The 27805-nt window shown below is 38.2% G+C and overlaps 2 protein-coding genes across 2 annotated transcripts; both read left to right on the forward strand.

Annotated features, from left to right (window-relative positions):
• The first annotated feature begins 1918 nt into the window (after nt 1–1918).
• On the forward strand, nt 1919–5977 carry LOC130734126 (transcription initiation factor IIA subunit 2). Its single transcript, XM_057586438.1, has 4 exons — nt 1919–2045; nt 2205–2348; nt 2461–2511; nt 5566–5977. Exons 2-4 carry the CDS (start codon nt 2220–2222, stop codon nt 5704–5706), a joined length of 321 nt encoding a protein of 106 aa, XP_057442421.1. The 5' UTR covers nt 1919–2045; nt 2205–2219; the 3' UTR covers nt 5707–5977.
• A 1879-nt stretch (nt 5978–7856) lies between these two features.
• On the forward strand, nt 7857–24499 carry LOC130734128 (E3 ubiquitin-protein ligase UPL1-like). Its single transcript, XM_057586439.1, has 17 exons — nt 7857–8030; nt 8276–8401; nt 11257–11352; nt 11440–11643; nt 11795–18338; nt 18461–19518; nt 19598–19900; nt 19983–20187; nt 20445–20719; nt 20824–21119; nt 21433–22534; nt 22614–22760; nt 22883–22963; nt 23042–23267; nt 23394–23533; nt 24012–24118; nt 24230–24499. The coding sequence occupies exons 2-17, from the start codon at nt 8306–8308 to the stop codon at nt 24330–24332; spliced, it is 10983 nt and encodes a 3660-aa protein (XP_057442422.1). The 5' UTR covers nt 7857–8030; nt 8276–8305; the 3' UTR covers nt 24333–24499.
• The last annotated feature ends 3306 nt before the right edge of the window (nt 24500–27805 follow it).

The following is a 27805-nucleotide window of genomic DNA, read 5'->3' on the forward strand; positions in this document are numbered from 1 at the left end:
GGTAATGAATTTTTCAGGTAAAAGAGCCTATTCTGGTCAAGTATCTGGAGCAAGTGCGTCTTCTGATGGGCCAGATACTTGACCAGAATAGGCTCTTTTACCTGAAAAATTCATTACCTGATTTGCCACTAGTAGTGAATCTGTCCTGACGAGAAAACTGACGATCTGGACTTCAATTGCTAGCTTCAAACCCGCAATCAGCGCCTCGTACTCCGCCTGATTATTATTTGCTTTAAACTGAAATCTCAAATATTGCTCCAATGTCAGCTCTCTTGGCCCTTGCAGCGTCACCCTAGCCCCGCTTCCGTTTTCGTTTGATGACTCGTCCACGAATAGTGTCCACTGTGTATTCACCCTTTCGCCGGGTTCTGGTGTCAACTCTACCACGAAGTCTGCCAAGGCTTGCGCTCCTACCTTCCCCCTCTTTCCATACTGCAAACCATACTCTGACAATTCTATCGACTATGCTACTAGTCTCCCTGATAGATCTGGCTTCTGCAACACTTGTCTCAAGGGAAAATCAGTCCTTACCTTTACCTGGAAACTTTGGAAATACGGCCACAGGCGTCTAGCGGTCATGAGCACGGCTAGCGCCGCCTTCTCTATCTTCTGATACCTAGTCTCCGCTCCTCGCAGCGTGTGACTCACGAAGTAGACAACTTTCTGCTCGTTGTCTATTTCTTGAAGGATTACCGAGCTGATCGCATGGTCGCCTACCGAGAAGTACAAATGCAGAGGAAGACCTTGAGCGGGCTTCGATAGGACGTGCGATGCAGATAAGAGCTCCTTCAGGCGGCTGAAAGCCTCTTCACATTCTGAAGTCCATTCAAACGTTGCGTTTCTCTTGAGGCACTTAAAGAACGGAGCCGACTTGTCGCCCGAGTGAGGGAGGAATCTTGAAAGGGCTGCGATCCTTCCCGTAAGGCGTTGGACTTCTTTTGCGTTGCTAGGGCTCTTCATTTGTTGTATCGCCCTACACTTGTCCGAGTTGATCTTGATCCCTCTTGATGTAATCATGAAACCTAAGAATTTTCCTCCTTGTATTCCAAAGGAACACTTCTCCGGATTTAGACGCATGTTGTGTTTCCGGAGCTCGCCAAAAGCTTCTGACAGGTCCTCATGATGGCTCGCCCCTCGGACTAACTTCACAATCATATCATCTACATAGACCTTCATGTTTCTCCCAACCTGTTGGCGAAAACTCTGTCCATCAATCTTTGATACGTTGCCCCCGGATTTTTCAATCCAAATGGCATCGTCTGGTAGCAGTAATTTACCACGTCGTGGGTTCGATCCCCACAAACGGCGCCAAATGTTCCGGCCAAGAACATAGAGATAGGGTATAGTCCCTAGAGTGAAGGGATTACAACTAGAGAGAGAATCTAGAGAGGGAAATGTGCAACTGCCTAGAGAGAGTGTGTAACCGCTTAGAGAGAGAAAATAACTGAATTAAGAGTTTGTTATTGATCGAATTAGCCAAGAGCCTCTTACATGTGGTAACCGCTCCCTATTTATAGGCTAGGGGCTGAGCTTTGTGGGTTTAACTACCCTCGCGAGGCCCAACTCTGAGCCTGTAAGACCACCACGAGAAGGGCAGCCCTGGGCAAGAAATTTCATAGCTTCTAATTCTTAAAAAATTTCTTTGATTGACACCTTACGACATCTTAAAGCATTTTTAAAATACTTTTTACTTAGTTACTCGTCCAAATTGCAATCCTAATAGGATATATGTGTTCAAAGTAATTTTTCACATCAATTTTAATTCAAAATTTTCTATCATCACATAATCAAATACTAATTTTTAATGTAGCACATGGCCCACCCACGTGACGAAAACGTGCACAAGGGCTTGATAGTCATTGCACACTGTTCTCCAAGCTTCCCCTATATATACCTTCAGCTCCAAATTCTAGGGTATAAAAAGCCCCAAATTTCTCCGCTCCCAAACGCAATCGAGCCAAACCCGAACGTTAACTGAGACCAGAAGAAAAGCAAAAACATCCACTCCCTCCTCTTCACCAGTCTCCAACGTCGCCACCCGATTCGTAATCAGAATCTCAACCCTTCGATCTCCATTTTCGTTTTGATTCACCGTTCTTACTGTGATTTTGATTTCGATTTCTTTCCAATTTTCTGACTCTGAATTTTTCTTCATGTTTCGATTCTGTTGTTGTTGTTGTGATAATCTGAGTTAACCGTTGCAGATCGCGTTTCGCAAAATGGCGACGTTTGAACTGTACCGAAGGTCGACGATCGGAATGTGCCTCACGGAGACTTTGGATGAGATGGTTCAGAATGGTACTCTCAGCCCTGAGCTTGCGATTCAGGTTCTGGTTCAGTTCGATAAGGTAGCGATTCGTGAATTTTGTGTTAGGATGATGCTAGGGTTTCAGTTTCTGGATCTGTTTTTTGACTTTTTTTATTAATATTTTTCATTTCATTGGCATGTTGGATTTCTAGTCTATGACTGAGGCTCTGGAAACTCAAGTTAAGAGCAAGGTCTCGATCAAGGTAACACCGGTTTTTATTCAGTGTAAAATGTTGAATTTTGTGTATCGGGGATCGCGGTCGTTGTTAGGATGTGCTAGGGGCATTACTATTCTGTGGTTAGTGTTGGATGTTACTTGAGCTGAGCTTGAGATCAGCTCATCTTAAGTGCATGAGCTAATGGAGCCTGAGCTTTGTTAATTGAATATGGTGTGGATGAATTAGTTAGGATCGACTTGTTTGTATACAATTTTTTTGCAAGGCTGTCTCTTAGTCATAGGTGTAGCTTTGAGACTAATCTCCATGTGGACAATGGTCACATGACCACTAAAAACAAGAGCACAGGTGGATTTAATCTTGACTTGCAATGAATTTGTAAATTTGTATGAAGAATTAAGAAAAATAGTTACTAGCAATAAATTTGTACAAGTTTTATCTCTGTTGCTATTTTCTTTTTATCTCAAACTGTTCAAGTTTTAAACATCCTCTCTTCTTCATCCTTAATTTCTGATTTCTTATTCTTAAACCAGTCTACCTTTAATTGAAGTCTTAAACTTATTTAGCTCCTCACTTTTGATATTACGAACCCATGTATTTAGCTTTTAAAACTATGATATTTTAATTGTTAATCATGAATGTCTTCAATTTTGAAAAATGTTTTACTTGTTAATCATGAATTTCTTTTACTTTGAAAATTGGTTCACTTTGGAGCATTTATATATATGTGTGTGTGTGTGTGTGTGCGCGCGCGCGCACACACACACTCACACAGAGAAGGGGCGGGGGGATCTACTTTAATTGGACAGTGAGAGGAGGCAGTTTTGAGCACAGGATCTTACCATGATCAAAATTCAAACATAAAGTCATGTGGCTTTTTTAAGTGGTGATATTATATAAAAAATGCTTATTGATGTATTAAGTGTATTGAGTTTAGGTTTAGCATGTGACTGTTTGAGCTTGGTATATTTTCAAATAAACAAGCTAAAGTTCAGTTAAATTGTGTTGTTAACTAATTGAGCTGCAAGCAAGCTCACAAGCTGATTTTGCATATTTCCTGTCCTGATTTTAGGTTCATGGAACTTAATTTTTGTTTCTTCTGTAATAGGCTTGCTTGCTAGCTACTCCCTCTAAATACTTTTATTTGTCATGTTAATAAATAAGTGAAATATTTTTTTCTTGCTCTATCCTTACTCCTTAGTATCAATTAATGAAATAGGATATTGGTAGTGTACTAAAATATGTTGAGTAATATTCAAGGATAATTAAGTGAAACATAGTTATATTTGCTTATAATAGAATATTTAATAACTTACGTAGTTCTTTTGCCATGATGACCTTAAATGACATAAAAGGTGCCATGATGACCTTAAATGACATAAAAGGAACATAAAGGATACTACAAGACATGTAAGGAGAGTTATATTGGGATTCTTAGTTGGAAAAAGCTGATCATGATGTGTGTTTTCCTTCAGTTAATGGGTCAAAATGCTCTAATTGTTTGTTGGTGCCAATGAATAGATAGATTTGGTTTGGGTATTTTCATGTTACCTCCGAAAATGTTTTTCCTCTTTGCGATGATTTAAGTACTCTGACTATAACGAATGGCTAAAAACATGCATGAAAATTAACACCAGGAGTAAAACTAATATAGAATCTTAAGACTTGAGTATATAATGTGGAGATTTTGATGATCAGCATTATGAGTACCTTTATAAAATGGAACAAGAGTAATTTTATTCACATATTTTTCGTGAGTTTTTGTTTGTATTCACAATTAGGATTGTGAAAGTGCAGATTTTTTCATTGTATTACCTTGAAAGAAACCTCGTTTTTATTTGAAATTCTTAAACCTCGTTGTTTTTGTTCCAAAGGGAAATCTAGTAAACTGCTTACTATTTGAATATTCAAGGACTATAGAACAGTTAAAGCTTACTATTTAGTATTTTGCCAAGTATGGGAGTTTCTCCCTGAGAGAATACCCTATCCAAGGACTGGTTTTCTTTTCTTTCTTTTTTTTCCTATGAAAAGGTTCTCTCTTTAGATTTTTTGGTTATTGTCACAATTGTATATTGGTTTTCTGTGTGGACTTAAAATTTAATTTATGACTGTATAATGCATGCTGTCATTTGTTACTTAATAACAAGACATTGGTCTTCCTATTTACCAAACTATCAATTCAACACGCAAGATTTTGAGAATGTTTCATGCTTGCCCAAGCTTCTTGTTAAGCTCTGCAACAATTCCCAGGCTGATTGTGTTATAAATAAAATGTACAATTGCTAATAATATTCTGTATTTCTGTTATCTATATCTTTTATTAGTATGTGTATAGCAGAAATAGTCAATAACGGAAAAGTAAATTGAGTTATCCTCCTAGAATGCCAAAAAACAAAACAAGTTTAGAAAAAGAACTATACTATCCCAGAAGTGTCCATTGACACTGACTACAAGATAGTTGTCTCTGTAAATTGATATTATTACGCTCTTCCTTATTCATATAGGTCTGAAGAATGTTAATCTTCTCATATTTGTCTTTTTGAGCTGACCTATACTTTTTCTAGGATTTTAGTTTCTTATGTTGATCCAAAGCACTATATCAACATAATGGTTAAGATAGTGCTTGGCACATGTAGATAACAGAGCGAAATAGCCTATGAATTTTGTTTGTTAATATGCATCAAATCAAACATAGGATTGAACTCACATGTCCTATTCTTTTATCTTCTAGCTTGTCTACCACATGCTACCTTAATTTTTCTGTATGAATACATGTTTGAATGGCATTATTTCTTCTTTCATGGAATATTCAATGTTAATTTCACTGGAGGCTGCTATTTCATATTGCTAGTGTGTTTGGCTGTAGTTATCCTTAAACAACTTGTGGGCGGTCAAACCCCACTCAACAGTCAACAACACCTTTGACATCTGCTCATTTTGTGGTTAATACTGCATATATGATTTAGATTTGCAAAAATACGAGTTCTGCTGAAGCTCAAGTCTTCATAAGTAATGAAAGTAATTATTCACCTGTTCTTCCTCCTGAGCTTTCTTCTTTTTCTTTTCAATTTCCAATCACAGGGACATCTCCATACATATAGGTTTTGTGACAATGTTTGGACTTTCATCTTACAAGATGCTTTGTTCAAGAATGAGGACAACCAGGAGAATGTTGGACGGGTTAAAATAGTGGCGTGTGACTCGAAGTTGCTCACACAATGAATTGCCAATTTCTGCCACATTGTCAACAAGGAGAAATTGTTGTCAATCATCTGCTGGTAACTATGGGAATGTTGGGTCAGATTAATGTTACAGGAACTAGCATCTTTATAGTATGTTACATATTTAAATGTGATCGATCTTCATGTCATTAGGTAATTAATGTTACATTAAAATTTGACAATATCTCTTCAGAGATAGATGTACTCTTTTTTAAACTGTACTAAATTATATTCTTCCATGAACACTGGTACATGAATTTTTCTCCAGCGAACTTCTTGTTCACAGGCTACGAAAAAAAGTCTCTCAGTGAGTAGTTTATAATGGAGAAAAATAAGATTATCTACCATTGAATCTGAGTTAAATAGTACAATTAAATGGTATTGATGCAAGTTTAGATTTTTATCCGATACACTGGCTATCATAACGACTAAAAAATAGAGTAAGCTTTGGGTTACCCTAGTCACTTTCTAAGAGGTGATATTGTTCATGTTTCCACATGATTACTTCCCAATCAACATCATTATATCTGGGAAATCTTGGAGAAAGCTTCCATTACTAATTGCAAGTATGTCACCACTCTAATAGGAATAAAACTTGTTCATCTCTCTCTCATGCTTCCAATTGCGATATGACTTTATATCTCAAGCTTGTTGGATCTCTTCAAGACTTGGATGTCACCGTACCAAATATTTTTCTCTATTAATAAATTATCTCAACACATGCAAGTATCTCAGGAGCTACACATGCAAGTCTTAAAAAGGGTGCTTCGTAATCTCAAGGGTACTGTGAGTCCTGGACTCCATCTTCTTAAAATTTCCAAATTTACACTCTCAACGTTCCATGGTTTAAACTTTAAATTGGGCTCGATACACTAGCTATTGTAGAACAACATTAACTTATATTTTTTTTGGGGTCCAATGCTATATCGTGGTCTTACAATAAATAGCTTTGAGTCATTGTTACTCATTTTTTCATTGAGCGGAATATCACACTATTGCTTCTACAAATGCTAAGTTATTGTGATATACTGATATTCCAGCTTATAGTGAACTTGGTCTCTCCATCACCTACTCTTCTGCTATTATCTCAAATAGCATCGACGCAGCCTACTTTTGCACAAATCACGTTTTTCATTCCCGAACAAAACATCTTGCCATTGATTACATGTTCTTTTAAAACTACTAAAACATCAAGTTTTTGTTTTTCTTTTCAAAAAAGGGTTCAAAATATCATAGGCACTCTACTCACCGAAATGTTCTACACTTCAAGAACTAAATTAAGAAAAAAGGTATGGCTCTATTTAGTTATCAATAAAAAAAAAACATGAGAAGAAAATAACACATTTTAATGCGTTTTTTCTTCACAAATAGTAACATGAACACACGTAATGTCCTTGTATGATAGCTCAAGTGGTAGAAGCTAGGTGACATATGAGTTGGGTGAGGGGAGTCAAGGGATCGATTTCTGGCAGATGCAATTTATCTTTCCGATATGAAAGGGGACTGGAGCAGGAGCAATATAACGATGGGGACCTTCACATGGTGCATGGGGAGCAAGAGGATGAGGATGATATGAAATTGTTGTTGGATGATTTGGATCTTTATCTTATGTTGTGTGTTGTATTAGATTTGTTGGATTTGTTATGTTCTGTTGTGTTAATAGTTAATCCAATGTCACATAAAAAATAACAAACCCCACTTATAAGTGCGGTTTGATAAATTTCAATTTTGCGCTTATAAGCGTGGTTAAAATATGATCACCGCACATAAAAGCCCCAAAGTTATATAACACACCACATGAGAGTGCGAAACACTTAAATATGCGCTCTTTATTTGTGTGGAGTGTAAGAGCATTTTCAGTATTGGAGTGACGTGAAAAGTTCATTCGAGTGACATTAAAATTAATTTCATGATCAAAATGAAACGGGTAATAAACCGGGCCTATGAAACTTTGAACCATGAAAACATGGATCTGTAAACCGGAACAAACAAAAAACCCAACATTGAATAGCACAAAAACCTAAGGGCAACGAAGGTAAAAAAGAAAAGAAAATGTGTGTTTAGTTTTAGATTAGAAGAAGACCCCGCAGTTGAAGCAAGAAAAATGACTCCGCGTCAGTCTTCACTATATAAATGCTCCTCTCTCGTCACGCAGGGCACAATTTTGTGTACAAAGTAAACAAAATTCTCAACGCACCCTTCTCTCTCTCTCTCTCTCTCTTTCTGGGGTTTCGGTTCTGCTCTCTCTTCTCTCTCTCGCTCGCTCTGTGTTCGTTCGTACTTCGAATGTGTATGCATCTCTCCCCTTTCGTTCTCATCTCTCAGGTATCTTCCATCCCCTTTCTGCTTCACTCGCACTTCTTCTACACTATCTGTGTTCTTTCTACGTTGCGTGCTTGATCCGTTTTTCTAATTTTATTTTATTTTTAATTTAACGCCAATTGCTGATTTCGACTCTCTTAGAATCTGGTTTGGTTCAATCTCGGATTGTCGTTTTTAAGGTTTCGTTTTTGTTGTTGTTAATCTCATTGTTTATAATGTTCTGATTTTTTTTTTTGTTTTTGTTTCAGACAGTGGTTCGGAGAAGTTGAGGTGAGAAGATGACAACCCTAAGATCAAGCTGGCCCTCCAGGCTGCGCCAACTTCTGTCCAGTGAGGGTGCCATTGGTCCCTCCGTCAAGCTGGACTCTGAGCCTGTGAGCTCTCTCTCTCTGTTTGTGTGTGTCTAGTACTCATTGCTGTTTTTGTGATATTTGCGAATTTGGGTTAATGAGATTTATTTTGAACTAATGGGGTAAAAACCCCATGAAGATTTTTGTCCCCTTGTTATTCATTTGTGCTTAATAGTCTACACTGTCATCATTCATTATGGTAAACTTTCCATGGCTGTATGTTTATGTATCAGTCGATACCGGGAAGGTTTTAAATTGCGGTAACACAATTGTGGCCTTGATATCTAGGTTTTATAAGTTTCTGCAATTGCACTGTGAAAGTAACCACAATTTTTAGCCTTGCTTACCGGATTGCATCTTTTTATCTGCATTCCTTTGCTAGTAGTATTTGAAAATGTCATTTACCACCCAAGATTCCATATTTTCATGTGTAATATAACTGTTGTGAAATGGCGGACATGGTGACGCCAAGACAGAATGGTGTGGCAGAATTTGGCTTGACCGCCATACAAGTGTCGTAGTGTGACGCTGGCTCTGGCAGCCGCAATTCCCGCCGAGGCCATTGCGGACACCTATAAATTCAATTTTTCTATGTTTGTATGTTTGTATGTTGTATGTGGCACTTTTTAATTGTTAGTTCTTCCATACACGATGGAAAATGAAGAAATATGCAGTTTCACTAGTAATATAGAATACCATGTGCATATACTAGTTGAAATAGTCTGATAACAAATTGCACATTTATATGATATTTGTTTGCTGGAAGGGACCAGAAGTGCGATTGGATTAAAAGAGTCTTTTTTGGGCACCATGTCTGTGTTTAGACCAAATCTGGCCTTTTCTTTACATTGTTCAAGGCAAAGTTTTTAGCTTGATAGAACCCAAAGATATGCAAGAAAGTATGAGAAAGTGCGGGAAAGAAGGAGAAAATGTTTAGAGAGAAACTAAGGGCTTGTTTGATATGCTTTTCTGTTTTTGATTATCAAAATTTGTTCTCAGTATTGTTTTAAATTATTTTTAAATGAAGCTTCTGAAAATAACAAAGAAAAATTTGTTTGGAACAAATTTTCTAGAACCCAACCCAAAGATATGCAAGAAAGTATGAGAAAGTGCGGGAAAGAAGGAGAAAATGTTTAGAGAGAAACTAAGGGCTTGTTTGATATGCTTTTCTGCTTTTGATTATCAAAATTTGTTCTCAGTATTGTTTCAAATTATTTTTAAATGAAGCTTCTGAAAATAACAAAGAAAAATTTGTTTGGAACAAATTTTCTAGAACCCTTTTTGAAAGGGGAACTTTCGCTGTCTCGAAACTCACTTAATTACATGTAGCACCGTATCAGAAGTCTTTCCTTTATTGTGACTTTGCCATTAATAAACATGCCTATTTACGGATATGTCACTGTATTTTATTCCGAACTGACAGCAAAAGTTAGAAGACAGCTTTAACATGTTTCTGTTTTGGTGTTTTTAAAGTTGGAATTTTACAGTTTTCGAAAAACATTAGCCGAGAACAACTACCCAAATTTAATATATTTTTTGTCCTTCTGTTTGAAAGCTCAACAGTTTTTGAGAATTGTAATCAAACAAGCTCTAAAGTATAGAGTTCCGTTATTACAATGGAAGCTATCTATACAAGTCGGTGTCTGTGGTACGTTAATGTTTATGCTGTTCACAGCCAGCTGAACTAACCTGCCCTAACAGCTAGCTGAGCCAGCTTATAACCGAAGCTTACAGCAAAAGCTATTTTAACTCAGGGAGTGCAGTTACTCAAATATAGTTCATCCAAATTTAGTGTTATTATATGGTTGGTATTATTATTATTTGTTATTATTATTTTCCAAGAACACCATATTTGTAGCTGGATCTAGCTCATTTAATAGCAAGATGAGTTGCTCAGTTTTGCTTGAGAATTGTTATCAGTATCTCACGATTCATTTCTTGATACGATACAAATTTTTGAGGCAGTGATACGAATCTCACTGAATCTAAAAAGAGCTTGAATTTCAATCTGTATCATTAAATCAGAGCTGAATCGCACGATTTGCTGTTGAATCTTATGATTCAAGGTTGCGTGCTGGCCACACTTGATCGGGTCACATTGGACGAACCAAATCAGTTTCTGGTTTGCTTTAGGCTGTTTTTTATTCTATTTTTTTTACGAAAAGGGCCAGAATTTCCGACTAATATCCTTCCAAAAGACCCACGCCACATTACTTTGGTCCCCACTACCATTGATTCATGTGACATTTCTGCTTCACAAAAGACACATGTCTCATTTGTCGTTTCTTTATTGATTCCGGTTCCCCGCTTGTTCCCCCTGAGCTTCTCGACCCTTCTCTCCATCTACTCACGTGTTTCCTGCTTTGAGTAGATGGTTACTTTGCGTTATTGAATTTTTACAAGAATCTTCTTCTCCATTACTGGACTAAAAAATTTATAATTAAGATAAATGATACTTCTAGAAGTGTATTACCTCTAAATTCAATTAGTATACACTCCATCACTTTGCTTTATTGAATCATGGTTACTTTGTATGTTTAGATTTATTTTTATGTATTTTAATGTTTGTGGTTAGTGGTTACAAGTGTTCAGGGACGGAACCAGAAAAAATGGGTCAAGGGGGCGGAAATTTAACACATTAAGCAAAATCAACAATGACAAATTTAGAAAGGCACTTTAAAAAATTTAAGGTGGCAAACATACAAAATTTAAATACTATTCTGTTAAGAATTTGTTTTTTCTTTAGGGTTGACTGTCCCATTTTCTATTGCCTAGTTCCCTCCCTGCAAATGTTTTTCTTTCTATTCATGTATTGTTATTCACTTATTCCCTTCTCATCTATATAATGTCATATATATTTGGTGATTGATTTGTTCCAGCCTCTGAAGATCAAAACCTTCATTGAGAAGGTCATCCAGTGTCCATTACAAGATATAGCTATACCACTCTCTGGCTTTCGGTGGGAGTACAATAAGGTGATACAGCAATAGTCTCTGCTTATTTTGCGTCAATAAGTAATTTGTTATATTTTTTTAGTGCCTTATACATTGCTTTCACATCAGGGGAATTTTCATCACTGGAGACCATTGTTACTGCATTTTGATACATACTTCAAGGCTTATTTGTCGTGTAGAAATGACCTGACATTGTCAGATAACCTAGAAGATGACAGCCCATTACCAAAACATGCAATTCTGCAAATATTACGGGTGATGCAAATAGTTTTAGAGAACTGTCAGAACAAGAGTTCCTTTGATGGTTTAGAGGTTAGTTGGACAGAAATTATGCCTTATCTAATACTGGTCTGAAATAAATATACTTTCCCTTAATTCCTTCCCCTATTTATTTTAGTGAGTGGTTCATTCTTTGATGTTTTAAATGTTCTTTTATAATATTATTTTCTTTGTTTCTCTTCAGCATTTCAAGCTTTTGCTAGCATCAGCAGATCCTGAGATTCTTATTGCTACATTAGAAACTCTTTCTGCGCTTGTAAAAATCCGTCCCTCTAAGCTTCATGGAAGTGTAAAGATGGTTAGCTGTGGTTCGGTCAACAGCCATCTCTTATCCCTAGCACAAGGATGGGGAAGCAAGGAGGAGGGCCTGGGATTGTACTCTTGTATAATGGCAAATGAGAAAGCCCAAAATGAAGCACTATGCTTGTTTCCTTCTGATGTAGAGATTGGTAGTGACCAATCCAATTGTCGAATTGGTACTACCCTTTATTTTGAATTGCATGGACCCAGTCCCCAAAGCAAAGAGGACAGTGCCGACACAGTTTCCCCTAACTTGAGAGTTATAAATATGCCAGATTTGCATCTGTGCAAAGAAGATGATTTGTCGTTGATGAAGCAGTGCATTGAACAATATGACATTCCTTCAGAACTCAGATTTTCGTTGCTTACTAGAATCAGATATGCTCGCGCATTTCGGTCTACTAGAATATGCAGACTTTACAGCAGGATTTGTCTACTTTCTTTCATTGTGCTGGTCCAGTCTGGTGATGCACATGATGAACTTGTTTCCTTTTTTGCTAATGAACCAGAATATACAAATGAGTTAATTAGAGTGGTACGTTCTGAAAAAACTATATCTGGATCTATCAGAACACTCGCAATGCTTGCATTAGGAGCCCAGTTAGCAGCATATACATCATCACATGAACGAGCACGGATACTCAGTGGATCTAGTATAAGTTTTGCTGGTGGAAACCGCATGATACTCCTGAATGTTCTCCAGAGGGCTATTTTGTCATTAAAGAGTTCTATCGATCCATCGTCCCTAGCCTTTGTAGAGGCACTTCTTCAGTTCTATTTGCTCCATGTGGTTTCAACCTCAACTTCTGGGAGTAATATTAGAGGTTCTGGCATGGTACCTACATTCTTGCCACTCTTGGAGGATTCTGATCCTGCACATATTCATCTAGTCTGCTTAGCTGTTAAAACCCTTCAGAAGCTTATGGATTATAGTAGCTCGGCTGTATCTTTGTTTAAGGAATTGGGGGGCATTGAAATTTTGGCTCAGCGATTACAGAAAGAGGTACAGAGGGTCATCGGTTTGGTTGTAGAAAATGATAACATGTTTCTCCCTGGTGAAAACTCAAGACATAGTACTGATCAATTGCACTCCCAGAAGAGGCTCATAAAGGTCTCCCTCAAGGCACTTGGTTCTGCAACATATGCGCCAGCAAACTCTAACAGATCACAACATTCTCATGACAATTCCTTACCTGCTACATTATGCTTGATATTTCAGAATGTAGATAAGTTTGGAGGTCACATTTATTACTCTGCTGTTACTGTTATGAGTGAGATGATCCACAAAGATCCTACATGTTTTTCTGCTCTGCATGAAATGGGTCTTCCGGATGCTTTTTTAAGATCAGTTGGATCTGAAATACTTCCTTCATCGAAGGCTTTGACATGCATTCCAAATGGTATTGGGGCTGTTTGTCTCAATGCCAAAGGGTTAGAGGCTGTTCGAGAATCTTCATCACTGCGGTTCCTTGTTGACATTTTCACCAGCAAAAAGTATGTCTTAGCGATGAATGATGCTATTGTACCTTTGGCAAATGCTGTGGAGGAACTTCTACGTCATGTAACTTCTTTGAGAAGCACTGGTGTTGATATTATCATGGAAATCATCCATAAGATTGCATCCATTGGGGATGGAAATGATACCGGATCCTCAGGAAAAGCCGATGAGGGTGCTGCAATGGAAACAGATTCTGAAGACAAAGAAAATGAAGGACATTGTTGTCTTGTAGGCACTTCAAATTCAGCTGCAGAAGGTGTAAGTGATGAGCAGTTTATTCAGCTTTGCGTCTTTCATTTGATGGTATTGGTTCATAGGACTATGGAAAATTCTGAAACATGCCGGTTGTTTGTGGAAAAATCTGGAATAGAAGCTTTATTGAGGTTGTTATTACGACCCACTATTGCACAATCCTCAGATGGCATGTCTATTGCTTTACATAGCACCATGGTATTCAAGGGATTTTCTCAACATCACTCTGCTCCTCTGGCACATGCCTTCTGCTCCTCTCTTAGAGAGCACTTGAAGAAAGCATTAGCTGGGTTTAAAGCAGCTTCAGAACCTTTGTTGTTGGATCCAAGGATGCCAACTGATGGTGGAATCTTTTCTTCGCTTTTCCTTGTTGAGTTCCTTCTCTTTCTTGCTGCATCGAAAGACAACCGTTGGGTGAGTGCATTGCTTACGGAATTTGGAAGTGGAAGTAAGGATGTTCTTAAAGACATTGGACATGTCCATCGTGAAGTTATGTGGCAAATTGCTCTACTGGAAAATAAAAAACCTGGTGTTGAGGAAGATGGTGCTTGTTCTTCTGATTCACAACAGGCAGAACAGGATGCAAGTGATACTGAGGAGCAAAGATTCAATTCTTTCAGGCAGTTTCTTGATCCATTATTGAGGAGGAGGACATCAGGATGGAGCATTGAATCTCAGTTTTTTGACCTTATAAACCTGTACCGAGATCTAGGCCGTTCTACTGGTTCTCAACATAGATCAAATTTTGCTGGGCCTTCAAACATGCGGTCAAGTTCCACTAATCTGTTGCCTCATTCTGGGTCTGATGATAATTCTGGGACTGCTAATGAGAAGGAATCAGACAAGAAGAGGCCCTATTATACCTCTTGTTGTGACATGGTCAGATCACTTTCATTTCACATTACCCATTTGTTCCAAGAATTAGGAAAAGCAATGTTGCTACCTTCACGTCGACGTGATGACATTGTGAATGTAAGCCCTGCTTCAAAATCAGTGGCTTCTACTTTCGCATCCATTGCTCTAGATCACATGAATTTTGGGGGCCATGTAAATCTTGCAGTAACAGAAGAATCCATATCAACAAAGTGTCGTTATTTTGGTAAAGTTATTGATTTTATGGATAGTATTCTAATGGATCGGCCAGATTCTTGCAATCCTGTTTTGCTGAATTGCTTCTATGGATGTGGGGTTATTCAATCTGTAATGACCACTTTTGAAGCTACCAGTCAGCTTCTCTTTACAGTAAATCGGACCCCTGCCTCACCTATGGACACTGATGATGCAGATGCAAAGCAAGATGACAAGGAAGATATAGATAATTCATGGATTCATGGTTCTATGGCTAGTTATGGGAAACTGATGGACCATCTAGTGACCTCCTCTTTTATATTATCATCATTCACAAAGCACTTGCTTTCACAGCCCCTTACAAATGGTGATGTGCCTTTCCCAAGGGATGCTGAGGCCTTTGTGAAGGTCCTTCACTCCACAGTGTTGAAGACAGTGCTTCCTGTTTGGACCCATCCCCAATTTGTTGACTGCGGTTATGAATTTATTTCTGCAGTTATTTCTATCATTAGGCATGTCTATTCAGGGGTTGAAGTTAAAAATGTAAATGTAAATGGCAGTGGTGTTGCTCGTTTTACTGGGCCGCCTCCAAATGAAACAACTATTTCAACAATTGTAGAGATGGGTTTTTCCAGGCCTAGAGCAGAGGAAGCTTTGAGGCAAGTTGGCTCAAATAGTGTAGAGTTGGCAATGGAGTGGTTGTTCTCACATCCAGAGGAGGCACCAGAAGATGATGAACTTGCCCGTGCACTTGCAATGTCCCTTGGGAATGCTGAATCAGACAAGAAGGATGCAGTTCCAAATGACAATGCTCAGCAGCTTGAAGAAGAGAAGGTCCAACTTCCTCCAGTTGATGAGTTGTTATCTACTTGCACAAAACTTCTGATGAAAGAACCTCTTGCTTTTGCTGTCCGTGACTTGCTTGTGATGATATGCTCTCGGAATGATGGTCAACATAGGTCTCATGTTGTCACATTTATTGTTGACCGAATCAAAGAATGTGGTTTGGTTTCCAGCAATGGAAACTACAATATGCTGGCTGCTCTATTTCACATTCTTGCTTTAATTCTTAGTGAGGACACTGCAGCACGAGAAGCTGCGTCCAATAGTGGTTTGATCAAAATTGCCTCTGATCTACTATACCAGTGGGATTCAAGTCTTGACTGCAGGGAGATACATCCGGTGCCAAAATGGGTCACACCTGCTTTTCTGGCATTAGACAGGTTGTTGCAAGTTGATCAAAAATTGAATTCTGAAATTGTGGAGCAGTTAAAGAAGGAAGCTGTAAATGACCAGCGTAAATCAATTACTATTGATGAAGATAGACAAAACAAGTTACAGTCTGCGTTAGGACTCTCTATGAAGTATGCAGATATACATGAACAGAAGAGACTTGTAGAGGTTGCTTGTCGCTGTATGAAAAGCCAACTTTCCTCAGACACAATGCACGCTGTTCTTCTTCTATGTTCCAACCTTACTCGGAATCATTCTGTTGCTCTTACCTTTTTGGATGCTGGTGGTTTGAGTCTACTTCTGTCTTTGCCAACTAGTAGCCTCTTCCCTGGGTTTGACAATGTTGCTGCTAGTATTGTCCGTCATGTTCTTGAAGATCCGCAAACGCTTCAGCAGGCTATGGAATCTGAGATAAAACATAATCTTGTACTTGCATCTAACCGGCATCCAAATGGCAGGGTCAATCCTCGCAATTTCCTTTTAAATTTAGCTTCTGTAATTTCTCGGGATCCGGCTATATTTATGCAAGCGGCCCAATCTGTGTGCCAAGTTGAGATGGTTGGTGAAAGACCTTACATTGTCTTGCTGAAAGATAAAGACAAAGTGAAAGAGAAAGAAAAAGAGAAGGATAAATCACAAGATGGGAAGGTTGGTTTTGGAAATTCAAATACAGCAGCTTCTGGCAATGTCCATGGCAAAATTCATGATTCAAATATGAAGAATGCCAAAAGTCATAGAAAACCTACTCAAAGTTTTATTAATGTGATTGAACTTCTTCTTGAATCTATATGCACTTTTATTCCCCACTTGAAGGATGATATTGCCTCGAATGTTCTTCCTGGCACCCTGATGTCAAGTGATATGGACATTGATGTCTCTGTGATGAAGGGAAAAGGAAAAGCAGTTGCCACTGTATCTGAGGGCAATGAGATCAGTAGTCAGGATGTTTCTGCATCACTTGCAAAGATTGTTTTTATTTTGAAGCTTCTGACAGAGATCTTATTGATGTATTCATCTTCTGTTCATGTTCTACTTCGTCGAGATGCTGAAGTGAGCAGCATGAGGGACACCTATCAAAAGAGTCCTGCTGGTATAAGCATGGGTGGGATATTCTACCACATTCTTCATAAATTTCTTCCATATTCCCGAATCTCCAAAAAGGACAAGAAAGTTGATGGTGATTGGCGACAGAAGTTAGCAACCAGGGCTAACCAGTTTATTGTAGCTGCTTGTGTTCGTTCTACAGAGGCAAGGAAGAGGGTTTTTGGTGAGATTGGTTATATAATCAATGAGTTTGTTGATACATGTCATGGCGTTAAGCCTCCAGGCAATGAAATTCTAGTTTTTGTTGATCTACTTAATGATGTTTTGGCTGCCCGTACACCTGCTGGTTCATCCATCTCAGCTGAGGCCTCTGCCACTTTTATTGATGCTGGTTTGGTTAAATCATTCACTCGAACTCTCGAAGTTTTGGACCTGGACCATGCTGATTCATCTAAAGTTGCAACTGGTATTATTAAAGCTCTTGAGTTGGTTAGCAAGGAGCATGTCCATTCAGTTGATTCTAATGCAGGAAAGGGTGATACTTCAACAAAACCTTCCAATCCGAGTCAACCTGGAAGAATAGATAATATTGGTGAGATGTCTCAGTCCATGGAAACAGCATCTCAAGCCAATCATGATTCCATTCAAGTTGACCAAGTTCGGTCTTATGCAGTTCAATCCTATGGTGGGTCTGAAGCTGTTACTGATGATATGGAACATGATCAAGATCTTGATGTGAGCTTTGCTCGTGTTGCTGAGGACGATTACATGCATGAAAATTCCGAGGATGCGAGAGATCTTGAAAATGAAATGGAAAATGGTGGTCTACAATTTGAAATCCAACCTCAAGGCCAAGAAAATCTTGATGAAGATGACGATGAGGATGATGATATGTCTGGAGATGAAGGTGAAGATGTGGAAGATGAGGATGATGATGAGGAACATAATGATTTGGAAGATGAAGTCCATCACTTGCCACATCCTGACACAGATCATGATGATCATGAGATTGATGATGATGATTTTGATGATGAAGTAATGGAAGAAGAGGATGAGGAAGATGAGGAAGATGAGGATGGTGTTATATTGAGGCTTGAGGAGGGTATTAATGGAATTAATGTTTTTGACCATATTGAGGTGCTTGGAAGAGATAATAGTTTTACAAATGATGCTTTTCATGTAATGCCAGTTGAAGTTTTTGGATCCAGACGTCCAGGGCGGACAACATCTATTTACAGTCTTTTAGGCAGGACTGGTGATTCTACTATACCTTCCCGCCATCCACTCTTAGTTGAACCTTCTTCCTCATCACACGCATCCACAGGGCAATCAGGCTAGTTCCTTTATGAATCTATTGCTGTTGATTATTTGTTCTAATATTGTACTTTTTCTTAATCTATTAATTGTATTATGTTTTTGAACGACACTTTCTTTTGGCATCTTAACAATTTCCAGATAGTTTATTGGAGAACAACTCAATGGGTTTGGATAATATATTTCGATCACTGAGGAGTGGACGCCATGGACATCGTTTGAACTTGTGGACTGATAATGTACAGCAGAGTGGTGGATCAAACACTGGTGCTGTACCACAGGGGCTTGAGGAGTTGCTTATCTCTCAATTAAGCCAACGGACCCCTGAAAAGTCATCCAATCAGCATGTAGCAGAAGCAGGTTCTCATGGTAAAGTTGAAACCAGTCAGGCACAAGATTCAGGAGCTGCAGGGCCGGAAATGCCTGTTGAAAGTAATGCTATTCAGCAAGTTGGTACAACGACTCCTCCTGTAATTGGTAACAGTAGCAATGCTGATATTAGGCCTTCAGGGCCTGGATCTATGCAAACAAATGTGTCAAGCCCTCACTCACAGGCAGTTGAGATGCAGTTTGAGCATAATGATGGATCTGTGAGGGATGTTGAAGCTGTAAGCCAAGAGAGTAGTGGTAGTGGAGCAACTTTTGGCGAAAGCCTGCGAAGTCTAGATGTTGAAATAGGAAGTGCTGATGGCCATGATGATGGTGTAGAAAGGCAAATTCCTGTAGATAGGATAGCAGGTGATTCACAGGGTGCACGCACAAGAAGAGCAAATGTGCCTTCGAGTCAGGTTTCTCCTGTAGTTGGAAGAGATCCATCCCTTCATAGTGTTACTGAAGTTTCTGAAAATTCAAGCCTCGATGCAGATCAAGATGGTCCGGCAACCGAGCAGCAGGTGAACAGTGATGCTGGGTCAGGAGCAATTGATCCTGCTTTTCTGGATGCTCTTCCTGAGGAGCTGCGTGCTGAAGTCCTATCTTCTCAGCAGGGTCAGGCGACTCAGCCATCAAATGTTGAGTCTCAAAACACAGGGGATATTGATCCAGAGTTCCTTGCAGCTCTTCCTGCAGATATTCGAGCTGAAGTTCTTGCTCAACAGCAAGTGCAGAGGGTGCATCAGTCCCAGGAGTTGGAAGGTCAACCTGTAGAAATGGATACAGTCTCAATAATTGCAACATTTCCTTCAGATTTACGAGAAGAGGCAAGTTTGTCAATTTGACTGTTATTATTTAGAAGTGAGATTGTTTCTGATTTGTTTTTCTTTTTTCATGTTACTTCAGGTTCTGTTAACTTCACCTGATAATATCATCGCCAATCTTACACCGGCCCTTGTTGCTGAGGCAAATATGCTGCGGGAGAGGTTTGCACACCGTTACAGTCGCACCCTATTTGGTATGTATCCTAGAAGTCGAAGAGGTGACGCTTCAAGACGTGGTGAAGGTATTGGTTCCAGCCTGGATGGAGCAGGGGGGATTATTTCTTCGCGCCGGTCCAGTGGAGCCAAGGTTGTTGAAGCTGATGGAATACCTCTAGTTAACACGGAAGCTTTGCATGCCATGATTCGAATATTTCGTATAGTTCAGGTAATAATTTATAATAGTAAGAAGTGCTTTAAAGTTTAAAGTAAGTCCTGCACTGTATAACTCGTCTTGCATTTTTTTGCAGCCACTCTATAAAGGTCAACTGCAGAGGCTTCTTTTAAATCTTTGTGCCCATAGCGAAACAAGAACCTCCCTGGTGAAAATTCTGATGGATTTGCTAGTACTTGATGTAAGAAGGCCTGCCAGTTCTTTTGGCACAGTCGAGCCACCATATAGATTATATGGTTGTCAGAGCAATGTGATGTATTCACGTCCTCAGTCTTTTGATGGTAAGAATAGTTTACTTGATTAATCTACTTCATGTTGCCCTTTTGAACAATTACCCTGGTTTTTATTAAATGTCTTTTTCTAGTTGGTGCTTGTAGTCTTGTATCTACCCAATTAAGCCATGTCAGAAACAACTTATCTTTTCTTCTTCCCTGAGCTTGATTGCACTAACCATTAATATTGTTTGAAGGACTTCCTTGTTTCCTTGTTTAATAGTAAATGATTTTATTAATACCTTCTATATTGTTTGATTACATAGGAGTTCCCCCATTGCTGTCTCGACGAATACTTGAAACTCTCACTTATCTCGCTCGCAATCACCTATATGTGGCCAAAATCTTGCTTCAGTTCAGGATTCCTCATCCTGAGATAAGAAAACTGGATAATGTTGATAATGCACGTAACAAAGCAGTGATGGTTGTTGAAGATGAAGTTAATATAGGTGAAAGTAATGAAGGGTACATCTCTATTGCAATGCTTTTGGGTCTCTTGAACCAACCACTTTATTTGAGGAGCATAGCCCATCTTGAGCAGGTGATTATTTAATTTAGCTGCATCTTTGCGATTTATTTTTATTTTCCTGTGCCTACTAACATTGCTGACATGATTTACTTTGCATCTGTGCTTTTGATTTTCAGCTGCTAAATTTACTTGATGTTATCATTGATAGTGCTGGAACCAAGTCTAATTCATCTGACAAATCCCTGGTTTCTACTTCTAAGCCTTCATCTGGTCCTCAAATTTCTGCTGTGGAGGTAGATGTGAATACAGGTTCTGGTAATTTGTCTTCTGGGGCTGGTGCATCTACTAAAATTGATGATTCCTCCAAACCCACAACCTCTGGTAATAATATGGAATGTGAGTCTCAGAGAGTGTTGAGTAATTTACCCCAAGCTGAGCTTCGGCTCCTGTGCTCATTGCTTGCACAAGAAGGGTATGCTTATTGGCCTTTGCTGGTTGATTTCTGTCAATATGCCTGGTTTGCGACTGTTTATCTATTTGCCATCACTAGGACCTCTTCAGTTTTTTTTTGGGGGGGGGGGGGTTGACAAAATAACGAATTAGGAGCTCTTAACTAGTGTCAAATTCATTTATGCTGGTTTTGTATTCTATGTGCATTTACTTCTGTTTGTAGTTCCACAGCTATATCGATCACCATTAGATCAGATTGGTCTGGTTATTGTTTTAGTGATGAAGTTTATGTTTTAATTATCGAGTTGATCTGATTTTCTATGTATTCCTCCCAGGTTGTCCGACAATGCTTATACTCTTGTTGCGGAGGTAATGAAGAAGTTGGTGGCCTTTGCTCCAACCCATTGTCAGCTTTTTGTCACTGAGCTGGCTGAAGCTGTTCAAAACTTGACGTCATCTGCAATGAATGAGTTACGTGTTTTCGGTGAAGCAATGAAAGCTCTTCTTAGTACTACATCTACTGATGGAGCTGCACTTTTGAGAGTTTTGCAAGCTTTGAGCAACTTCGTCACTTCACTGACTGAGAAAGGAAGTGATAGAGTTACTCCGGCAGCTCTTTCTAAGGTTTGGGAAATCAATTCAGCATTAGAGCCCTTGTGGCATGAACTTAGCTGTTGCATAAGCAAGATAGAGTCCTACTCAGAGTACGAGTCAGAATTTTTCACCCCATCTAGAGCATCTGTATCTAAGCCGTCTGGTGTCATGCCTCCACTCCCAGCAGGCTCTCAAAATCTCTTGCCATACATTGAATCCTTCTTTGTGGTTTGTGAGAAACTGCATCCTGCACAGCCAGGTGCTAATCATGACTCAAGTATTCCTGTTCTTTCTGATGTTGAGGATGCCAGCACATCTGCAACTCAACAGAAAGTATCTGGACCTGCTGTGAAAGTAGATGAGAAACATGTTGCTTTTGTCAGATTCTCAGAGAAGCATAGGAAGCTACTAAATGCTTTTATAAGGCAAAATCCTGGTTTGCTTGAGAAATCTCTCTCACTCATGCTTAAAGTTCCAAGATTTATTGATTTTGACAACAAGCGTGCCCACTTCCGATCAAAAATTAAGCATCAGCATGACCACCACCATACCGCCTTGAGAATATCGGTAAGAAGGGCATATGTTCTGGAAGATTCTTATAACCAGCTTCGCATGAGACCAGCTCAAGATTTGAAGGGAAGGTTGACTGTTCACTTTCAAGGGGAGGAAGGTATTGATGCAGGTGGGCTGACAAGGGAGTGGTATCAATTACTGTCCAGAGTTATTTTTGACAAAGGAGCACTGCTTTTTACAACAGTAGGCAATGAGTCAACGTTTCAGCCAAACCCTAACTCTGTTTACCAAACAGAACATCTATCATATTTTAAATTTGTTGGTAGAGTGGTAAGTGCCTTTGCAACTGCTCTCAGTTCGCTGTTTTTCTTATATGATTCTCTCTTTTACTCCTTTCTACCTTGTCCAGGTTGGTAAAGCACTATTTGATGGTCAACACTTGGATGTACATTTTACTCGTTCATTCTACAAGCATATACTTGGTGTCAAAGTTACATATCTTGATATTGAAGCCATTGATCCTGACTATTTTAAAAATTTGAAATGGATGCTTGAGGCAAGTGCATTTATGTAGTGCCTTCCCTCTCTTTTTTCCCCCTTTTCTCCTTTTAGCATTGTTACCACCTTTTTTCAATCGTAAATTTGTAATGATTTTCTTGTTTCTGGTTTTGATTGCAGAATGATATCAGTGATGTTCTAGATCTTACTTTTAGCATTGATGCAGATGAGGAAAAATTGATCTTATATGAACGAACAGAAGTACTGACTCTTCTCTCATGTTTTTTAATTGGTATATTGGATTATGCATTGTTAGTCTAATCTTGCAAACATGTGTAGGTGACTGATTATGAGTTGATTCCTGGTGGACGGAATATCAAAGTTACTGAGGAGAACAAGCATCAATATGTTGATTTGGTTGCTGAGCATCGGTTGACAACTGCTATTCGACCCCAAATAAATGCTTTTTTGGAAGGGTTCGGTGAATTAATTTCGAGGGAGTTGATATCCATATTCAATGACAAAGAGCTGGAATTATTGATCAGTGGACTTCCTGACATAGATTGTGAGATTTCCATTGTTTTACCTTCCTTTTATGGATGTAACTTATGTTTAGTTGCTCTCCTGTTATCTTTACTAGTATTTAAACTGCATGGAAGTTCAAATTTAACAGTTCTGCATTTCATTTCAGTGGATGACTTGAGAGCAAATACAGATTATTCTGGATACAGTGCTGCATCACCAGTTATCCAATGGTTTTGGGAGGTGATTCAAGGTTTCAGCAAAGAAGACAAGGCTCGGCTATTGCAATTTGTGACAGGCACATCCAAGGTACATTGCTATTAGAGCCTTGTAATCTTTTACCAGCAACTCGAATTTTACGGATGTTTTTCAAGGTGTTTGAACACCTAAGATGAATTCCCTAGTTCATAAGTTCAATCTATTTCTGAAATCTGATGCAATTTAGTCAAGTCTATCACGGAACTGAGCTGCTGCAAAATATGCAGTTAGCTTCAATGCCTTGAGAATAATTTTATGAGAAGGGCATCTCTTGTGTTAGACTTTTGTTCTTGTTTTCAATTCTTTTTATCACTAATTCTCAAAAAAATGACAGTTTATTTTGTTTTCTCTTTTCAAGTTTACTATTTCATATACAAATTTTGAAAGTGGAGACAAAGTGAAAACAAAGGATAATATCTGTAATCTTCAATGGAAAGAAAAAGGATTAAGTGAATGACCTCTACACGACGACTCCTAGAGCTGATTTATATTGCAATTTGGATTCTGATTTTCACCATTAATGTTTCAGGTGCCTTTGGAAGGTTTTAGTGCTCTTCAAGGAATTTCAGGCTCCCAGAAGTTTCAGATACACAAAGCATATGGAAGTCCTGATCACTTGCCTTCTGCTCATACTTGGTAAATCCTTTTTTCATACTTGCAATTGATTCAGTTCACTATTTGCTTTTTGATTTATGACTATCATCATGTGATTTGATCTAATTAAAAAACGGATTCGTCTCCATGCAGTTTCAATCAATTGGATTTGCCAGAGTACCCATCTAAACAACATTTGGAAGAAAGGTTACTGCTGGCGATCCACGAAGCAAATGAGGGATTTGGATTTGGTTGATAAATTTCAGAGGGTGAAAATGTATTATTCCATTTTAGGTTAGGAGCTATTTCTTTTTTAAATAGAATTGAGTGGTACAGGGGGTTTAAGTTTTTCAAGTTTACATCATGTTAATATATTGTACAGTCGTATATTTTTAATGGGAAATGCCTTTGGCAGTTGTTTAATTTGATTTTGCCTCCCCGTTAATGTCTTGTTTATTTCACAATTCTGATTAGTGACTTTGACGTAATAACAACGAAACATGTATATGGTTCTCTTTTTCTTCTAGGGGTGTTCATATTAACACCACCCACATAGCTATTAGAGCCTTTGTATATCACACACCCTCGTTTCATAGAATAAAATGGAAAAATATCGACTTGCTATTCAAGAGTGTCTTTGGGGTGTGTTATTTGTCCCTTTTTTAACACTTCTCATATTGGTTGAAATCTGTGGTCTACTAATTTATATAGAGTCCACTTCCTATTTGTTGGGTTTCACATGATTTTCATCTAATAAGAGTGTTGAAAAAGGTGTTAAAAATGAGTTACCTCTTTCAAATATACATTTTTTTTTTGTAATAAACGGAAATTTCAAATATCCATTTATGAATATATATTACTACCCTTTTTTATCGAAGACATGACTTTTACAAGGCAGTCTATCGTCAGGTTTGCTATAGTGTGGATCTACCAATTAGGGACAACTTGTGCAAAGGTCCACGAAATCTTATTCGCTATAATTCTGGATTTGCCCCCAAATTCTCATGATTCTCGCTGGATTTTATTAAATTGTGGTTGGTGTTCAAGAATTTGGTGAGTGTTGTCAATTTTTTGTTGATTTGAACTCGAATTTGAATGTGTATCTCACTCCCTTTGAAATTAGTTGAAAGTAATTCCTTGTAAATACGGGTTCTGTTGTGCTTTGCGTGAGCCCTTGATGGTAAGTAAAGAGCCCTCAGTCGAAGATTATAAAATCAATCATTTGTTTTAAAGCTTGAGTGGTAAATGATCCAACAATTAGTAGCATAAAAACTAATCCCTCCGTTCCTTAATATAAGAACTAAGTCACTACTTCACTCCCCTTAAGAAATTTCGTCAATTTAGGTAATTGCATTAAATTTTCTCTTAGTTTATATTAACTTTCCATAATTATCCTCAATTCGTTATTCTTAATTTTTATGCATCATTAATGTAATGAAGAGTGGAAAGAGAGAGAAAGTCTAATAAAATAAAGACATTCTTGTCCAAAAATAATTAATGCTCACCGTAAGACCCAGATTTTTATTATTAGAATTATTTCCGACTCACGCTCAGGATTCTATATAGGCATAAGGGGACTTTGACAAGTGAATGCTTAAATTGACAAGTGAAACGATGTAGAATATTTTATATATGTATAAGTATGAGATCATAGGCATTTTGATTACTTATCCGAGTCATATTCACACCCGGCTAAGGTTCGGAGTATTTGAGAAGTGTTTTTCCCACTACTAGAACACTGTTTAAGCCAGATTCTGAATCATCATGAAAATAAGACCTTTAGGGAATTTTGTTATGATTGTGCGTTCCATTCCGGAACTTAAGATTATAATATCGATAGGGTTCGCATTCCGGAAGCCCGATAAAATTTACTTAACCTCCACATGGACAGGTAAGTACACTTACACGCACTCAACCAACTTAACAAGTAAGGGAATATAATTGATGCTGGAATAAGTATGATTGTTTTTACCTGCAACTTGTCAAAAAATTAACCGAACCAATAAAATGTTGGAGGCATGTATGATGATCAATATGTTGGTATTTGAATAGTTAGTATTAGAAAACATTGAAAAATAGTATGGAGGGTAGGAAGTATTTTAAGTACCATAGGCAAAATTCTTTCTCTTGGGACGCGTATGTGCCAACGTGCATTGTGCGTGCAGTGTGAGGCGTACGTTCGTACTCGTGTGTGTGAATATTAACTTATTTCAAAAGTAATTATTATTAATTTATTGTATTTAATAAATTTGGAGATATATCATAAGGACTTTGAGGCATGTAATTTGGTTTCCAGTTGCGCATAGAAACAAGGTTTGGAAGAGTTGGTTGGTTTCTCGGATTTTGATTGGCGCGAGAATAAAATTGACACAAGAAGCACTACTAGACATGTCCTCTTGTTTGAAGGAGCTCCAATCTCTCGTATCTATAGGAAACAACTAGTGGTAGCTCTCTATAAGACGGGCCCACCCGCGATGATATCATCCTGTTCAGTCACTAGTCATAGTAGTTGTGGAAGCTCCTGCACAATTAGTGAACGTCAAAGAAACTCCTTTTGATGTGGTTCTAAAAACTCTGTCGTCTCCCGTCATCTTCTCCGGCGAGTCCTTCATTTGAACTTGTATTATGTAAGTTCTTGACCTTCTGGACTCATTTCTAACCTCTGATTCTTCATTTGATGATAAAAAACGTTACTTTTCTTACCCAGAATTCGTGCCTTTAGATTTTGAAGGAAAAGACACAATTTTCTCCTTCTCGGCCTCACCATCTTCACAGAGGAGATGATAATCTCAAAATCAAACCTCTGTCCTATGAGTATCCTTATCTCTGAGGTTGTTTTCGAAGTAAGATTAGGGAAATTAATAAAAATCAAGAAATAAGTGATTTTGGGCTATAAACCAATATTAAGCTACTTTGAATTGAGAACAAATTAAGCTTAGAGGAAGATTTAGGGGTTGATTTAAAATAAAAATGGTAGGGAAAAATATGAAGAAATTGATTCTGAAGTTAGATTTTGAGAAAGTTGAAAAGTAATTTAGAGAAGTGATTTTCCGAAGAAAATGACTTTTGGACCCTAATTAGTGAAAAACAAACATGGCCTAAGAAAGATGGAGGCAGATGATGTGACTTGTTACCTTGGACAGATTGAGACATGAATGGGCATAGAACCTTGAATTTTGATGACTTTGGGACTTATATGAATCTTAATCTGAATACCTTGGAGGATTATGACTACGAGACATTGAAGCTTCATTTGAGACTCGGATAATCTATAGACATTGAATGACTTTTGGACTTGATAAGGGTAGGTAAATAAGACTTAACAAGATGAATTAAAGAAATTTAAGAGAGGCATAATATATATGCTTATATAGTTGCGTGATATATGATGTTTGAACATGGTTATTGGAGTATTATCGTTAGCGTACTAACCCCAGATCGTGATTCCGGATAAAGAGGCGAACACTAGATGCCTTAACAAGACGAGGAACCTCCGACTCCTCACGGATATGAAAATGAATCCAGGTTAGGGAGGAGGGGTTACCTCTTGGTTGTTAGTTAGGGTTATGTTACAAATTCTATTTGGATACTTGCTGGTTGGTTATCTATGATTACTTGTGTTGTGTGTTTCATTATACATATGAGTATATCTTGATGATTGATGATATGTGTAAGACCTGGATTTTCAGAACAAGCTAATTTCCGACTCACGCGTAGAATCAGTGTAAG

This window comes from Lotus japonicus, chromosome 1, assembly GCF_012489685.1.
Source record: "Lotus japonicus ecotype B-129 chromosome 1, LjGifu_v1.2".
Lineage (NCBI taxonomy): Eukaryota > Viridiplantae > Streptophyta > Magnoliopsida > Fabales > Fabaceae > Lotus > Lotus japonicus.

Bases quoted from the DNA above. Each gene is read 5' to 3' on its own strand.
- LOC130734126 (XM_057586438.1), top strand. From the start codon at position 2,220: ATGGCGACGTTTGAACTGTACCGAAGGTCGACGATCGGAATGTGCCTC. The intron at 2,349-2,460 runs GTAGCGATTCGT...TTGGATTTCTAG, and splicing joins TTCTGGTTCAGTTCGATAAG to TCTATGACTGAGGCTCTGGA. The intron at 2,512-5,565 runs GTAACACCGGTT...TTCCAATCACAG, and splicing joins AGAGCAAGGTCTCGATCAAG to GGACATCTCCATACATATAG.
- LOC130734128 (XM_057586439.1), top strand. From the start codon at position 8,306: ATGACAACCCTAAGATCAAGCTGGCCCTCCAGGCTGCGCCAACTTCTG. The intron at 22,964-23,041 runs GTACTGACTCTT...AAACATGTGTAG, and splicing joins TCTTATATGAACGAACAGAA to GTGACTGATTATGAGTTGAT. The intron at 24,119-24,229 runs GTAAATCCTTTT...GTCTCCATGCAG, and splicing joins TTGCCTTCTGCTCATACTTG to TTTCAATCAATTGGATTTGC.